The sequence below is a fragment of the Atractosteus spatula genome, chromosome 8 (assembly GCF_055471065.1).
Source record: "Atractosteus spatula isolate fAtrSpa1 chromosome 8, fAtrSpa1.hap1, whole genome shotgun sequence".
NCBI lineage: Eukaryota > Metazoa > Chordata > Actinopteri > Semionotiformes > Lepisosteidae > Atractosteus > Atractosteus spatula.
This window is the reverse complement of record NC_142713.1, coordinates 1,341,140-1,358,520: the sequence shown is the minus strand read 5'-3', so window position 1 is coordinate 1,358,520 and position 17,381 is coordinate 1,341,140. Positions and strand designations below refer to the sequence as shown.

At 51.1% G+C, this 17,381-nt stretch overlaps 1 protein-coding gene across 1 annotated transcript in view; it reads left to right on the top strand.

The window, feature by feature from the left end:
- ppfia3 (PTPRF interacting protein alpha 3) overlaps positions 1-13,079 on the top strand; it is a 31,811-nt gene extending 18,732 nt beyond the window's left edge. The window contains exons 22-30 of the mRNA XM_088923251.1: positions 90-152; positions 2,282-2,308; positions 3,149-3,324; positions 4,569-4,666; positions 5,244-5,419; positions 6,565-6,633; positions 7,345-7,507; positions 7,588-7,661; positions 8,299-13,079. Of these exons, the coding sequence (XP_088779377.1) occupies positions 90-152; positions 2,282-2,308; positions 3,149-3,324; positions 4,569-4,666; positions 5,244-5,419; positions 6,565-6,633; positions 7,345-7,507; positions 7,588-7,643 (828 nt within the window). The 3' untranslated portion in view covers positions 7,644-7,661; positions 8,299-13,079. The remainder of the gene's footprint in view (positions 1-89; positions 153-2,281; positions 2,309-3,148; positions 3,325-4,568; positions 4,667-5,243; positions 5,420-6,564; positions 6,634-7,344; positions 7,508-7,587; positions 7,662-8,298) is intronic.
- Positions 13,080-17,381: the final 4,302 nt, after the last annotated feature.

Here is a 17,381-nt window from a genome sequence, read left to right as displayed (position 1 = left end):
CACAGCTGCACTGTGATTGTGTTCTGTCTTTGTCTTCTTCAAGTCCCCACAAAACTCACCTGGCTTTTGCTTTCTCTGTCTGTAACCAGTCCACCAGCAACGTCTGGATGACTCACGCTGAGATGGAGTCTCTCACCGCGGCCACAAAACCGGTAAGAGACCAGACCCAGGACAGTAGGACAGTCCTGTTACAATAGGAGCTACAGTCCCAGTGCAGTAGAACAGTCTGTTACAACAGGAGCTACAGTCGCAGTACAGTAGAACAGTCCTGTTACAATAGGAGCTACAGTCCCAGTGCAGTAGAACAGTCTGTTACAGTAGGAGCTCCAGTCCCAGTGCAGTAGAACAGTCCTGTTACAATAGGAGCTACAGTCCCAGTGCAGTAGAACAGTCTGTTACAACAGGAGCTACAGTCCCAGTGCAGTAGAACAGTCTGTTACAATAGGAGCTACAGTCCCAGTGCAGTAGAACAGTCTGTTACAGTAGGAGCTACAGTCCCAGTGCAGTAGAACAGTCTGTTACAATAGGAGCTCCAGTCCCAGTACAGTAGGACAGTCTGTTACAGTAGGAGCTACAGTCCCAGTGCAGTAGAACAGTCTGTTACAATAGGAGCTACAGTCCCAGTGCAGTAGAACAGTCTGTTACAATAGGAGCTAGTCCCAGTGCAGTAGAACAGTCTGTTACAATAGGAGCTGCAGTCCCAGTGCAGTAGAACAGTCTGTTACAGTAGGAGCTACAGTCCCAGTGCAGTAGAACAGTCTGTTACAATAGGAGCTCCAGTCCCAGTACAGTAGGACAGTCTGTTACAGTAGGAGCTACAGTCCCAGTACAGTAGGACAGTCCTGTTACAATAGGAGCTACAGTCCCAGTACAGTAGAACAGTCCTGTTACAATAGGAGCTACAGTCCCAGTATAGTAGGAAAGTCCTGTTACAATAGGAGCTACAGTCCCAGTGCAGTAGAACAGTCTGTTACAACAGGAGCTACAGTCCCAGTGCAGTAGAACAGTCCTGTTACAATAGGAGCTACAGTCCCAGTGCAGTAGGACAGTCCTGTTACAATAGGAGCTACAGTCCCAGTACAGTAGGACAGTCCTGTTACAATAGGAGCTACAGTCCCAGTGCAGTAGAACAGTCTGTTGCAACAGGAGCTACAGTCCCAGTGCAGTAGAACAGTCTGTTACAATAGGAGCTGCAGTCCCAGTGCAGTAGAACAGTCTGTTACAACAGGAGCTACAGTCCCAGTGCAGTAGAACAGTCTGTTACAACAGGAGCTACAGTCCCAGTGCAGTAGAACAGTCTGTTACAATAGGAGCTACAGTCCCAGTACAGTAGGACAGTCCTGTTACAATAGGAGCTACAGTCCCAGTACAGTAGAACAGTCCTGTTACAATAGGGGCTACAGTCCCAGTACAGTAGAACAGACCTGTTACAATAGGAGCTCCAGTCCCAGTGCAGTAGAACAGTCTGTTACAATAAGAGCTACAGTCCCAGTACAGTAGAACAGTCCTGTTACAATAGGAGCTACAGCCCAGTACAGTAGAACAGTCTGTTACAATAGGAGCTACAGTCCCAGTACAGTAGAACAGTCTGTTACAATAGGAGCTACAGAGCTACAGTCCCAGTGCAGTAGAACAGCCCTGTTACAATAGGAGCTACAGTCCCAGTGCAGTAGAACAGTCTGTTACAATAGGAGCTACAGTCCCAGTACAGTAGAACAGTCCTGTTACAATAGGAGCTACAGTCCCAGTGCAGTAGAACAGTCTGTTACGATAGGAGCTACAGTCCCAGTGCAGTAGAACAGTCTGTTACAATAGGAGCTACAGTCACAGTACAGTCAAGTACTACTGTTAGACATAGTGGCTGTAATAATATGTAATAGTACATATTAATGTACTATTAATAATAAAAGTACAGTATAGTAATGTTATATGCTGTACTGTATGTTTCTTAAGGCAAGAAGCAGAGTTTTCAAACATTATTGCTCCAAGTAAATAAGCTTCATTTTCTGTGTCCTCCATTCCTATTGTCCACTCCTCTGTGTGTCACTGTCCTGCTGTGTGTGCTGCTCAACACTGAGGGATTCTGTGTTGTGTCATTAGAGTATTACTGAGCTCCCAGATTCCTGTTCCTAAACGTAAACTTTTTCCAACTAATTTCCTTTACTAACATGATATTCCTCCCTCTCTCCCTCCTCCCTCGTCTCTCCCTCCATTATTTGTCTAACTGCCCTCCCTGCCCCTCTCTGTCTCTCTCTCTTCTCTCCTCCTCTCTGCTTCAAAGGAAGTGAAAGAGATCAGCTGGGATCAGGTAACACTGAATTTTCCTTAACCACCTGCAGGCACACGCAGACACACCGCAGACACACCGCAGGCACACGCAGACACACCGCAGGCACACGCAGACACACCGCAGGCACACGCAGACAGACTGCAGGCACACGCAGACACACCGCAGGCACACGCAGAAAGACCGCAGGCACACGCAGACACACCGCAGGCACACGCAGACACACCGCAGGCACACGCAGACACACCGCAGGCACACGCAGACAGAGTGCAGGAACACGCAGACACACCGCAGGCACACGCAGACACACCGCAGGCACACGCAGACACACCGCAGGCACACGCAGACACACCGCAGGCACACGCAGACAGAGTGCAGGAACACGCAGACACTATAGGAACACGCAGACTGCCTGTAGGAACATACATACAGACCACAGGAACACACAGATAGGCAACCGGTGCCCAGTTTTGCGGTAATTTCAGCTTAGGGGCAAAGTTCGCAGTTTCAAAGAGAGTTCAGAACGACGGGTGAAACACCAGCCAGCGGACACACATGGAAACTGTGAGGAAGGGCAGTGAAAAACGAGAACAGGAGACACTTCTTTACATTTACACAGAGGGTGGTGGGGGTGGGGAACAAGCTGCCCAGCCATGTAGTCTCCAGACACAGCCAGGTGAGATCCTGGGACCAAGCAACCACTAAATACACAGCAGGCCACGCGTGCTGGAAGGGTTAAACCCGACCGGGCGAGAAACGAGGCCTTCTGCAGAGGAGGGGGGAGAGGGGCGGCTCGGGCGCGCTGTGAGCGCCACCTACAGGCCGAGCAGGGAGTGCAGTCTGACCCCGTCTCTGCCCCAGATCCTGGCCTACGGGGACATGAACCACGAGTGGGTGGGGAACGAGTGGCTGCCCAGCCTGGGCCTGCCACAGTACCGCAGCTACTTCATGGAGTCCCTCGTGGACGCCCGCATGCTGGACCACCTGACCAAGAAGGAGCTCAGGGGGCAGCTGAAGATGGTGGACAGCTTCCACAGGTGAGCGTCCCTGTCTGTCTCTCTCTTCCACAGGTGAGCGTCCCTGTCTGTCTCTCTCTTCCACAGGTGAGCATCTCTGTCTGTCTGTCTCTCTCTCTTCCACGGGTGAGCGTCCCTGTCTGTCTCTCTCTCTCTTCCACAGGTGAGCGTCCCTGTCTGTCTGTCTGTCTTTCTGTCTGTCTCTCTCTCTCTTCCACAGGTGAGCGTCCCTGTCTGTCTGTCTGTCTTTCTGTCTGTCTGTCTCTCTCTCTTCCACAGGTGAGCATCCCTGTCTGTCTGTCTCTCTCTCTTCCACAGGTGAACGTCCCTGTCTGTCTCTCAATCTCTTCCACAGGTGAGCATCCCTGTCTGTCTGTCTCTCTCTTCCACAGGTGAGCGTCCCTGTCTCTCTCTCTCTCTTCCACAGGTGAGTGTCCCTGTCTGTCTCTCTTCCACAGGTGAGCATCCTTGTCTGTCTGTCTCTCTCTTCCACAGGTGAGCGTCCCTATCTGTCTGTCTCTCTCTCTCTTCCACAGGTGAGCATCCTTGTCTGTCTGTCTGTCTCTCTCTCTTCCACAGGTGAGCATCCCTGTCTGTCTGTCTCTCTCTCTTCCACAGGTGAATGTCCCTGTCTGTCTGTCTCTCTCTCTTCCACAGGTGAGCGTCCCTGTCTGTCTGTCTCTCTCTCTTCCACAGGTGAGCGTCCCTGTCTGTCTGTCTCTCTCTCTTCCACAGGGGAGCGTCCCTGTCTGTCTCTCTCTCTTCCACAGGGGAGCGTCCCTGTCTGTCTGTCTGTCTCTCTCTTCCACAGGTGAGCGTCCCTGTCTGTCTGTCTGTCTCTCTCTCTTCCACAGGGGAGCGTCCCTGTCTGTCTCTCAATCTCTTCCACAGGTGAGCATCCCTGTCCGTCTGTCTCTCTCTTCCACAGGTGAGCGTCCCTGTCTGTCTCTCTCTCTTCCACAGGTGAGCGTCCCTGTCTGTCTGTCTCTCTCTCTTCCCAGGTGAGAGAAGACAAACAGACTGTCTCTCTCTCTGCTCAGTGGGTCAGGAGCCCATCTTGCACTGGGCAGGAGGGAGTCGAGCTCTCTGAACCCCAGGTGTGACCAGTCACTGGGCGTGGACGAGCAGGGTGGACACTGCGCCCCGCGGTGGCGTGGTTGGGGGGGGGGGTGGAGTATCGGGGTGTCGGGCGGGACGCGGTCCGGAGCTGTGCCATGGGCTCGGGATTGTGGGAATGCTCATGATAAACCTCCCCTCTCTCTCAGGGTCAGTCTGCACTATGGCATCATGTGCCTGAAGAGGCTCAACTACGACAGGAAGGAGCTGGAGAGACGCAGGGAAGAGAGCCAGCACCACAACAAAGGTCAGAGGTCACGCCGTGCGCCTGTGCACAGTGCTAACCCCTCTTATTCCTGTCTTCAGTCTCTCTCTCAGTGCAGTGTTGATGTACTGGAGTGTCCAGTCAGTGTGTCTGTATTAACCCCTCTCTCTCTCAGTGCAGTGTTGATGTACTGGAGTGTCCAGTCAGTGTGTGTGTATGAACCCCTCTCTCTCTCAGTGCAGTGTTAATGTACTGGAGTGTCCAGTCAGTGTGTCTGTATTAACCCCTCTCTCTCTCTCAGTGCAGTGTTAATGTACTGGAGTGTCCTGTCAGTGTGTCTGTATGAACCCCTCTCTCTCAGTGCAGTGTTAATGTACTGGAGTGTCCAGTCAGTGTGTCTGTATTAACCCCTCTCTCTCTCTCAGTGCAGTGTTAATGTACTGGAGTGTCCAGTCAGTGTGTCTGTATGAACCCCTCTCTCTCTCAGTGCAGTGTTAATGTACTGGAGTGTCCAGTCAGTGTGTCTGTATTAACCCCTCTCTCTCTCAGTGCAGTGTTAATGTACTGGAGTGTCCAGTCAGTGTGTCTCTATGAACCCCCCTCTCTCTCTGTGTCTCAGACGTGATGGTCTGGTCCAATGAGAGAGTGATGTGCTGGGTCCAGGGGGTGGGGCTGAAGGAGTTTGCAGACAATCTGCAGGAGAGTGGGGTTCATGGGGCCCTGCTGGCCCTGGACGACACCTTCAACTACAACGACCTCGCCCTGCTGCTGCAGATCCCCACCCAGAACACGCAGGTGAGCCACAAGACTGCAAACACCCCAACAAGCTCAAAACACACCCAGAACACACCCCAAAAAACACCCAGAACACACCCCCAATACAGTCCCAGCACACCCAAAACACAGCAAGAACACACCCCCAACACACCCAGAACACACCCCCAACACACCCAACACACAGCAAGAACACACCCCCAACACACCCAGAACACACCCCCAACACACCCAACACACAGCAAGAACACACCCCCAACACACCCCCAACACACCCAGAACACAACCAGAACACACCCCCAACACCCCCAACACACCCAGAACACAACCAGAACACACCCCCAACACACCCAACACACAGCAAGAACACACCCCAACACACCCAAAACACAGCAAGAACACACCCCCAACACACCCAGAACACACCCAGAACACAGCAAGAACACACCCCCAACACACCCAGAACACACCCAGAACACAACCAGAACACACCCCCAACACACCCAACACACAGCAAGAACACACCCCAACACACCCAAAACACACCCCCAATACAGCCCCAGCACACCCAAAACACAACCAGAACACACCCCCAACACACCCAGAACACAGCAAGAACACACCCCAACACACCCAGAACACACCCCCAACACACAGCAAGAACACACCCCCAACACACCCAGAACACACACCCAACACACACCCAACACACACCCAACACACCCACAACACACCCACAACACAACCAGAACACACCCCCAACACCCAGAACACACCCAGAACACACAGCAAGAACACACCCAGAACACACCCCCAACACACAGCAAGAACACGCCCCGAGAGAGAGAGAGGAAAAGGAAGAGGGGGAGACAGTGAAAGACGCAGAGAGGCAGGGAAACGGGAGAAGATATGGGGAGGAGATGGAGGTGTGAGAGACTAAGGTCTAAGGAAAAGGAGCAGAGTCACAGCCAGTGACGGAGAGCAGCAGGGAGATCAGCACTGTACACTGCGTGTGAACGACCTGTGTGAGGTTTTTGCCATTCCATGCTAATATTAACTTCAGTAGCAGGTATTAATAATTCCAGGTTTCTTATTTCAGCCCCTCTCTACCATTCTCTTCCTCACCCCTCTCTCTTCCCCCCCCCCTCTGTCATCCTCTCCCTCAGGCCAGGCAGCTCCTGGAGAAAGAGTATAATGCCCTGATTTCCATGGGAACAGAGCGAAGACAAGATGAGGTTTGTCTGACTGGCGATGTTAATCTCTCAGTGTGAAGAGTGTCACTAGGGTCTATATTAGGGTCTGTATTAATCTGTGTGGGTGAGGTGTGTCACTAGGGTCTATATTAGGGTCTGTATTAATCTCTGTGTGTGAGGTGTGTCTCTAGGGTCTGTATTAGGGTCTGTATCAATCTGTGTGTGAGGTGTGTCTCTAGGGTCTATATTAGGGTCTGTATTAATCTGTGTGTGTGAGGTGTGTCTCTAGGGTCTGTATTAGGGTCTGTATCAATCTCTGTGTGTGAGGAGTGTCTCTAGGGTCTATATTAGGGTCTGTATTAATCTCTGTGTGCGAGGTGTGTCTCTAGGGTCTATATTAGGGTCTGTATTAATCTCTGTGTGTGAGGTGTGTCTCTAGGGTCTATATTAGGGTCTGTATTAACCTGTGTGTGCGAGGTGTGTCTCTATGGTCAATATTAGGGTCTGTATTAATCTGTGTGTGTGAGGTGTGTCTCTAGGGTCTGTATTAGGGTCTGTATCAATCTCTGTGTGTGAGGAGTGTCTCTAGGGTCTATATTAGGGTCTGTATTAATCTCTGTGTGTGAGGTGTGTCTCTATGGTCTATATTAGGGTCTGTATTGACCTCTGTGTGTGAGGTGTCTCTCTAGGGTCTGTATTAGGGTCTGTATTGACCTTGGGTTTGTGCTGTAATAATCTCTTTCTCTTCTTTAGGATGGCACTAAAACCTTCACTCGATCTCCCTCCTGGAAGAGGATGTTCAGGGAGAAGGAACTTCGTGGCGTGACCTCCGACTCCTCTGAAACGCTACCCGCCAACTTCCGTGCATCGGCCATCTCGACGCCCAGTGTGACCTTAAGGAAAGTGCAGAGTGAGGGTGAGACTTTCTGCCTGTCTCTTCACAGTATTAATGTACTATACAGTGTGCCTGTATTTACTCTTTTCTGTCTGTCACAGTGAACTCGTCCTCGTCTCGGGGAGAATCAGGGTCAGTGAGGACATACTCTTGCTGAGAGACACACATCTGAGAGGTGAGCCTGTCACACCGCCACACCCTGAAACCCTGGAACAGTGCCCGGAGCTCAGCGATGAGCAGCGCAGGCCCCGAGCCTACCCAGCCCAGCGAAGTAACCGTCAGGATAAAAAACTTGTCCGGTCCAGTTTATAAGAACACTGTCATCGCGTGATGTTGGAGTAGATTTTAGCTTTAGTAAGAAGCCATTTTGTCCAGTACAGCACCCGACACCTCCGTTTGTCTAATTCTGTCTGTCCCCTGAGCCCGTATTCACTCTAGGGGTGAATATTCACTCTCCCGCTGCGCCCCCAAGCTCTGGAGCTCTCTCCCCAAGAATATCAGAGAGCCGCCTTCTCTAACCTCCTTCAAACCCAGACTCAACACCTGAGCCGGTTCTGTTCCTACCCCTTCGGTTTCCTACCCTGGGGCCAACCTTACTGGAGCCGCGTGGTCCTGCTGTCTCCCCCCTTGTGGAGGGGGCTGTCCTTGTGTCCGTACTGTAGAGCCCTCTGAGGAACCACTCTTTCTGCTCCTATTCCCTGTTCGTACCGTCTTCACCCCTGTGCCATCGGGCGGCGCGGCAAGCCCGGGGCCGGCGCTGACGCGCGGCGGGGGCCTGACGCGCGGTCTTTGCTTCTCTCTTCTCTCCTCAGGGTCAGCGTTGTTTTCTGTCCGGATTTTGTTTTTCGTTCATTTCAAACTGGGGAAAAAAAAAACTCTGACTTTGTGGCAATAAAGGAGAGAGAGAGAGAGCGAGAGAGGAGAGGGGAGGGGAGTGGCGGACCCCGGAGAGGAGGAGTCGGCGATGCGCCGGAGGACCCAGAGGACTTGGGCACGGGGTCGTGGGGGTGGAGGGGAGGGGGCTGGACTCTACGCCCCCGTCTCTCTCTCGGTGTAGAGGAGCCTGCTGCTCGGCAACAGTGACAGCTGCACAGAGCTCCCCTCTGTGGGCCCTGTGTCTCCCCTCTGTGGGCCCTGTGTCTCCCCTCTGTGGGCCCTGTGTCTCCCCTCTGCGGGCCCTGTGGCTCCTGTCTGTGGGCCCTGTGGCTCCTGTCTATTGTCTCCTGTCTGTCGGCCACGTGTCTCCTGTCTGTGGGTCGTGTGGCTCCTGTCTGTTGGCCACATGTCTCCTGTCTGTCGGCCACGTGTCTCCTGTCTGTCGGCCACGTGTCTCCTGTCTGTCGGCCACGTGTCTCCTGTCTGTTGGCCGTGCGTCTGCTGTCTGTGGGTTGTGTGGCTCCTGTCTGTTGGCCACGTGTCTCCTGCCTGTGGGTCGTGTGTCTCCTGTCCGTTGGCCACGTGTCTCCTGTCTTTTGGCCACGTCTCCTGTCTATTGTCTCCTGTCTGTAGGTCGTGTGTCTCCTGTCTGTGGGTCGTGTGTCTCCTGTCTGTTGGCCACGTGGCTCCTGTCTGTTGGCCACATGTCTCCTGTCTATTGTCTCTGTCTGTTGGCCACGTGTCTCCTGCCTGTGGGTCGTGTGTCTCCTGTCCGTTGGCCACGTGTCTCCTGTCTTTTGGCCACATGTCTCCTGTCTATTGTCTCCTGTCTGTAGGTCGTGTGTCTCCTGTCTGTGGGTCGTGTGTCTCCTGTCTGTCGGCCACGTGTCTCCTGTCTGTGGGTCGTGTGGCTCCTGTCTGTTGACCACATGTCTCCTGTCTATTGTCTCTGTCTGTCGGCCACGTGTCTCCTATCTGTGGGTCATGTGGCTCCTGTCTGTTGTCCCTGTGTCTCCCGTCTATCGGCCATGTGTCTCCTGTCTATTGTCTCTGTCTGTCGGCCACGTGTCTCCTATCTGTGGGTCATGTGGCTCCTGTCTGTTGTCCCTGTGTCTCCCGTCTATCGGCCACGTGTCTCCTGTCTGTGGGTCGTGTGGCTCCTGTCTGTGGGTCGTGTGTCTCCTGTCTGTCGGCCACGTGTCTCCTATCTGTGGGTCATGTGGCTCCTGTCTGTTGTCCCTGTGTCTCCCGTCTATCGGCCACGTGTCTCCTGTCTGTTGCCTCCTGTCGGTGGTTGCAGTGGCTGGTGTGTGTGGGAGCCGCAGGCTCTCTCCTGGGCCTGGAAAGGGGCTGGGTGCGAGTCCTGATGGAAGTGCACAGCAGGGGGAGGGGACAGTGGGGCTGGCGGGCTGCTCCCCAGTCACGCTGCCAGCGGCCTTAGAGCGCTTTCCACTGTTAAACTCCAGCACAGCGGCTCAGGACAAGAACACAAACAGAGAGCATGTGGTGGACCTGTCCTCTGGGCTGTTGGGGGCCAGTTCTGTAGCATTAAATTAATACTGGCTTCTGTCCACACGGGTCAAGGAAGAGGACATGCTGGATACAGGCCTGGTCAATATGACTGGAAAGGTGGCGTGAGCAGCACAGAGATGCGCCATGTTGATGAGGTCAGCAGTTCCGCTGCATACTGGACCGAGGCCAGCGAGACGCCATGTTGATGAGGTCAGCAGTTCCGCTATATACTGGACCGAGGCCAGCGAGACGCCATGTTGATGAGGTCAGCAGTTCCTCTGCATACTGGACCGAGGCCAGCGAGACGCCATGTTGATGAGGTCAGCAGTTCCGCTACATACTGGACCGAGGCCAGCGAGACGCCATGTTGATGAGGTCAGCAGTTCCGCTACATACTGGACCGAGGCCAGCGAGACGCCATGTTGATGAGGTCAGCAGTTCCGCTACATACTGGACCGAGGCCAGCGAGACGCCATGTTGATGAGGTCAGCAGTTCCTCTGCATACTGGACCGAGGCCAGCGAGACGCCATGTTGATGAGGTCTGCGTCTCTGGAGCAATGAAAATGTTTTGAGCTGAGCGATGTCAGCGAGGCGGATATTTCAGACTGTCGTCCACGCTGCACCCACCCGTGCTGCTGAGGTCGAGATGTTTGCCACAAAGGGTAGAGGACTTTTTCTGTGGTGCCGAGGCACTTGTGAATTACGTTCTGAGTGAAAAGCGGAGGATTATGGGAATGAGTACTGGACACTGGCACTATACCGATTATAGACTCAGTTAAAACTAGTCCAGCTCCCAGGCCAGTCAGTCCAGTCCAGCCTGGAGAGTCTCAGACTGCTCTGTCAGTGTCAGTGGAGTCTGATTATAATCCCAGTTCATAACTAATCCAGCTCCCAGTCCAGTCAGTCCAGTCCAGCCTGGAGAGCCTCAGACTGCTCTGTCAGTGTCAGTGGAATCTGATTATAATCCCAGTTCATAACTAATCCAGCTCCCAGTCCAGTCAGTCCAGTCCAGCCTGGAGAGTCTCAGACTGCTCTGTCAGTGTCAGTGGAGTCTGATTATAATCCCAGTTCATCACTAATCCAGCTCCCAGTCCAGTCAGTCCAGTCCAGCCTGGAGAGTCTCAGACTGCTCTGTCAGTGTCAGTGGAGTCTGTTCATTCTGTGTGGATTATGTTGTAGCTACTTTCAGAAAAATCAACAGAGAGAAAAGGGGTGGGGTGGGGTGGGGGGGTGATATGAGGATGTGATGGTCTTTGAAGTTAACAAGTTGAGTGATAAATCAACATTTTCTGCAGTAAATAATAGTGAATGTGTTTTTAAAATCAACTCATCGGCCAGCTCATGAATTCATTTATTTATTTTTCTTAAAGATTATATCCTGACAGTGTGAGCGCTGTACAGTGCCGCGGGGCGCGCGGGCGCCCGTTGTCAGGCAGGGGGCGCTGGCGAGCGAGTGTCATGTAGATTTGATTGGGAGGAGAGAGAGCCCCGCGCGTGACGCGAGGGAGGCCAGAGCCAGATCGCCTCTGTCGGGACGTGTCTGTGGGTTAGATGTGCAGAACCTGGGGCCCCTCGAGAACCAGCAGGGCCAAAGGCAGAAGGGAGATGGGCCACTATCTCGCGTCCCCAGAACTGGGGGTCCCAAGCCCTGAAACCGAGTGTCCAGCTGGTCCTGGAGCTCAGTCCAGTCAGCCCAGTCCAGCCTGGAGAGCCTCAGACTGCTCTGTCAGTGTCAGTGGAGTCTGATTATAATCCCAGTTCATAACTAATCCAGCTCCCAGTCCAGTCAGTCCAGTCCAGCCTGGAGAGCCTCAGACTGCTCTGTCAGTGTCAGTGGAGTCTGATTATAATCCCAGTGAAGAACTAATCCAGCTCCCAGTCCAGTCAGTCCAGTCCAGCCTGGAGAGCCTCAGACTGCTCTGTCAGTGTCAGTGGAGTCTGATTATAATCCCAGTTCATCACTAATCCAGCTCCCAGTCCAGTCAGTCCAGTCCAGCCTGGAGAGTCTCAGACTGCTCTGTCAGTGTCAGTGGAGTCTGATTATAATCCCAGTTCATCACTAATCCAGCTCCCAGTCCAGTCAGTCCAGTCCAGCCTGGAGAGTCTCAGACTGCTCTGTCAGTGTCAGTGGAGTCTGATTATAATCCCAGTTCATAACTAATCCAGCTCCCAGTCCAGTCAGTCCAGTCCAGCCTGGAGAGTCTCAGACTGCTCTGTCAGTGTCAGTGGGAGGATGATTGTTGTCTCAGTCCACAGTCAGGTACCAAAGTCTGTAAAGCTATAAGAAGAGGTTGAGTGGAGCAGAAGTTGTGGCCTAAACACAGATATCGGAGAGGGGTGGGAGTCTGTCGCTCTTCAACAGTCAACAGTGGAAGATGATGAGGTTTAAATGGCTCTGTGTACAAATTCACCGATACCTCCTAAAACCCTTCCTTTCTCTCCAACCAGCTCTTCATCTGCCATGTCTGTCTGTGTGACCACCTGTTCTCATGTGGATCCATCTAACCAACACCCATCTGTCCGTCTGTCTGGTCATTCGCCCATCTCTGTCCTGCTGTGTCCAAAGGGAACAGAGAGGGAGGGAGGACAGGGCTGAGGGAGACACAGGGGGTGTTATAGAGAGAGGACAAAGCTGAGGGAGACACAGCTGGTGTTATAGAGAGAGAGAGGACAGGGCTGAGGGAGACACAGGGGGTGTTATAAAGAGAGGGCAGGGCTGAGGGAGGCACAGGGTGTGTTATAGAGAGACAGGACAGGGCTGAGGGAGACACAGGGGGTGTTATAAAGAGAGGGCAGGGCTGAGGGAGGCACAGGGTGTGTTATAGAGAGACAGGACAGGGCTGAGGGAGACACGGGGGTGTTATAGAGAGAGGAGACAGAGGGAATGCAGGGCTGTAAGTTGGTTTCCTAGTAAATATGCATGACTAACATTGTAAAAAAGATCAACATGGAAAATAAAAACTGCTACATATGTTAATTAAATAAGTAAATTAAAGTTATCAAGCAGTAAATACTTTAATGAGAGGACAAAAGATGTGTTTTTAATTTATTTTTTCCAATTCTTATTTATTTTCTTTTGATTTGTTTCGGTCAATAAATAAAACTATGCTACTTGTACGTTGACAACTTGTCCAGTAAACTTTGAGATAATTGTGTTATGGAGAAAAAACAAAACAATAAACAAACAAAAAAAAAATATTCCTGAATGAAGGCAACGTGTCTGTGCTGGTGTGGGGAGGAGGTGAGCTGTGTGTCTGAGCGTGTGGGGAGACAGCAGTCGGCGCTGGGTTCGAGTACCTGCTGCCCCTGCCCCTGCCCGGGGCGACCCCGCCGGGGCAGGAAGGCGCTTGCCGCCAGCGGACGGCGCAGGGAGAAGTGTCCTGGCTCTCTCCAAGAAGGCCTGAGGCGGACCGGGTTCGGGGTCACGCGCACCCGGACAACAGGGGAGCCCCGAAACGTCTCAAGCAGGCCAGTCAGTCTGAGTGACGGCACCCAGGACCCCAACCGTGCGAAAGGGGTGTCAGTGACAGACTGAGAAACGCTGTACAGTGGGGATCATTATTATTATAATGAATTATACACAAATAATTAACATTGTATAAATATTATAGAACTATTATTATTATTATTATTGACAATAATAAAAATAACAGCAATAATCAGGGACAACACTCCTCTGATTTTGCCAGTTCTTGGTGCCCACGGCGGAAGTGCTCCGTCGGGTTTGTGCGGAACCGAAACAGGCGCCCGGCGTGACGCTGTTGCCATGGGAGACACCCGTGCGCTGTGGGGGTTTGCGGAACCGGAAACAGGCGCCCGGCGTGGCGCTGTTGCCACGGGAGACACCCGTGCGCTGTGGGGGGGTTTGCGGAACCGGAAACAGGCGCCCGGCGTGGCGCTGTTGCCACGGGAGACACCCGTGCGCTGTGGGGGTTTGCGGAACCGGAAACAGGCGCCCGGCGTGGCGCTGTTGCCACGGGAGACACCCGTGCGCTGTGGGGGTTTGCGGAACCGGAAACAGGCGCCCGGCGTGGCGCTGTTGCCATGGGAGACACCCGTGCGCTGTGGGGGGGTTTGCGGAACCGGAAACAGGCGCCCGGCGTGGCGCTGTTGCCATGGGCGACACCCGTGCGCTGCCCAGAACACCGTTCGGCGGCACTGCAAGACTATAGTACTGTGAATCATCTGTAGTACTGTAATACTGTGAGACAGCTACAGCACTGCAGTACTGTTATACTGTGAAACAGCTACAGCACTGCAAGACTATAGTACTGTGAATCAGCTGTAGTACTGTAATACTGAGACAGCTCCAGCACTGCAGTACTGTAATAATGTGAGACAGCTCCAGCACTGCAGTAATGTAATAATGTGAGACAGCTGTAGAATTGTAATACTGTGAGACAGCTACAGCACTGCAGTACTATAATAATGTGAGACAGCTGTAGAACTGTAATACTGCGAGAGAGCTACAGCACTGCAGTACTGTTATACTGTGAGACAGCTACAGCACTGCAGTACTATAGTACTGTGAATCAGCTGTAGTAATGTAATACTATGAGACAGCTACAGCACTGCAGTACTGTTATACTGTGAGACAGCTACAGCACTGCAGGACTATAGTACTGTGAATCAGCTGTAGTACTGTAATACTGTGAGACAGCTACAGCACTGCAAGACTATAGTACTGTGAATCAGCTGTAGTAATGTAATACTGTGAGACAGCTACAGCACTGCAGGACTATAGTACTGTAAATCAGCTGTAGTACTGTAATACTGTGAGACAGCTACAGCACTGCAGTACTACAGTACTGTGAATCAGCTGTAGTACTGTAATACTGTGAGACAGCTACAGCACTGCAAGACTATAGTACTGTGAATCAGCTGTAGTAATGTAATACTGTGAGACAGCTACAGTACTGCAGTACTGTTATTCTGTGAGACAGCTACAGCACTGCAAGACTATAGTACTGTGAATCAGCTGTAGTACTGTAATACTGAGACAGCTCCAGCACTGCAGTACTGTAATAATGTGAGACAGCTCCAGCACTGCAGTAATGTAATAATGTGAGACAGCTGTAGAACTGTAATACTGTGAGACAGCTACAGCACTGCAGTACTATAATAATGTGAGACAGCTGTAGAACTGTAATACTGCGAGAGAGCTACAGCACTGCAGTACTGTTATACTGTGAGACAGCTACAGCACTGCAGTACTATAGTACTGTGAATCAGCTGTAGTAATGTAATACTGTGAGACAGCTACAGCACTGCAGTACTGTTATACTGTGAGACAGCTACAGCACTGCAGGACTATAGTACTGTGAATCAGCTGTAGTACTGTAATACTGTGAGACAGCTACAGCACTGCAAGACTATAGTACTATGAATCAGCTGTAGTAATGTAATACTGTGAGCCAGCTACAGCACTGCAGGACTATAGTACTGTGAATCAGCTGTAGTACTGTAATACTGAGACAGCTCCAGCACTGCAGTACTGTAATAATGTGAGACAGCTCCAGCACTGCAGTACTGTAATAATGTGAGACAGCTGTAGAACTGTAATACTGCGAGAGAGCTACAGCACTGCAGTACTGTTATACTGTGAGACAGCTACAGCACTGCAGTACTATAGTACTGTGAATCAGCTGTAGTAATGTAATACTGTGGGACAGCTACAGCACTGCAGGACTATAGTACTGTGAATCAGCTGTTGTACTGTAATAATGTGAGACAGCTACAGCACTGCAGTACTGTTATACTGTGAGACAGCTACAGCACTGCAGGACTATAGTACTGTGAATCAGCTGTAGTAATGTAATACTGTGAGCCAGCTACAGCACTGCAAGACTATAGTACTGTGAATCAGCTGTAGTAATGTAATACTGTGAGACAGCTACAGTACTGCAGTACTGTTATACTGTGAGACAGCTACAGCACTGCAGTGCTATAGTACTGTGAATCAGCTGTAGTACTGTAATACTGTGAGACAGCTACAGCACTGCAGTACTATAGTACTGTGAATCAGCTGTAGTACTGTAATACTGTGAGACAGCTACAGCACTGCAGTACTGTTATACTGTGAGACAGCTACAGCACTGCAAGACTATAGTACTGTGAATCAGCTGTAGTAATGTAATACTGTGAGATAGCTACAGCACTGCCGTACTGTAGTACTGTGAATCAGCTGTTGTACTGTAATTCTGAGACAGCTCCAGCACTGCAGTACTGTAATAATGTGAGACAGCTGTAGAACTGTAATACTGTGAGCCAGCTACAGCACTGCAAGACTACAGTACTGTGAATCAGCTGTAGTACTGTAATACTGAGACAGCTCCAGCACTGCAGTACTGTAATAATGTGAGACAGCTGTAGAACTGTAATACTGTGAGACAGCTACAGCACTGCAGTACTGTAATAACGTGAGACAGCTGTAGAACTGTAATACTGTAAGACAGCTACAGCACTGCAAGACTATAGTACTGTGAATCAGCTTTAGTAATGTAATACTGTAAGACAGCTACAGCACTGCAAGACTATAGTACTGTGAATCAGCTGTAGTACTGTAATACTGAGACAGCTACAGCACTGCAGTACTATAGTACCGTGAATCAGCTGTAGTACTGTAATACTGAGACAGCTACAGCACTGCAGTACTGTAATAATGTGAGACAGCTCCAGCACTGCAGTACTGTGAGACAGCTGTAGAACTGTAATACTGAGAGACAGCTACAGCACTGCAGTACTGTAGTACTGTGTGACAGCTACAGCATTACAGCACTTTAGTACTGTAAATCAGCTGTAGTACTGTAATACTGTGAGACAGCTACAGCACTGCAGTACTGTTATACTGAGACAGCTACAGCACTGCAGTACTATAGTACTGTGAATCAGCTGTAGTACTGTAAGACAGCTACAGCACTGCAGTACTGTTATACTGTGAGACAGCTACAGCACTGCAAGACTTTAGTACTGTGAATCAGCTGTAGTACTGTAATACTGTGAGACAGCTACAGCACTGCAAGCCTATAGTACTGTGAATCAGCTGTAGTAATGTAATACTGTGAGACAGCAAGAGCACTGCCGTACTGTAGTACTGTGAATCAGCTGTAGTACTGTAATACTGTGAGACAGCTCCAGCACTGCAGTACTGTTATACTATGAGACAGCTCCAGCACTGCAGTACTGTAATAATGTGAGAGACAGCTACAGCACTGCAGTACTGTTGTACTTTGAGACAGCTACAGCACTGCAATACTTTAGTACTGTGAATCAGCTGTAGTAATGTAATACTGTGAGACATCTACAGCAGTTCAGTACTGTAACATCGTGAGACAGCTGTAGCACTGCAGTGCTGTAATACTGTGAGATTGAATAGTGAAATTAACCATACGAGGTACAGTACATTCAAGAATATTGATATTCATTACCTGACAACAACACTCTCCCAGTTTCCAAGGTTCAGAACTGCCCTCAACCAGGTGTGCTGCCTGAAATATGACCAACCGG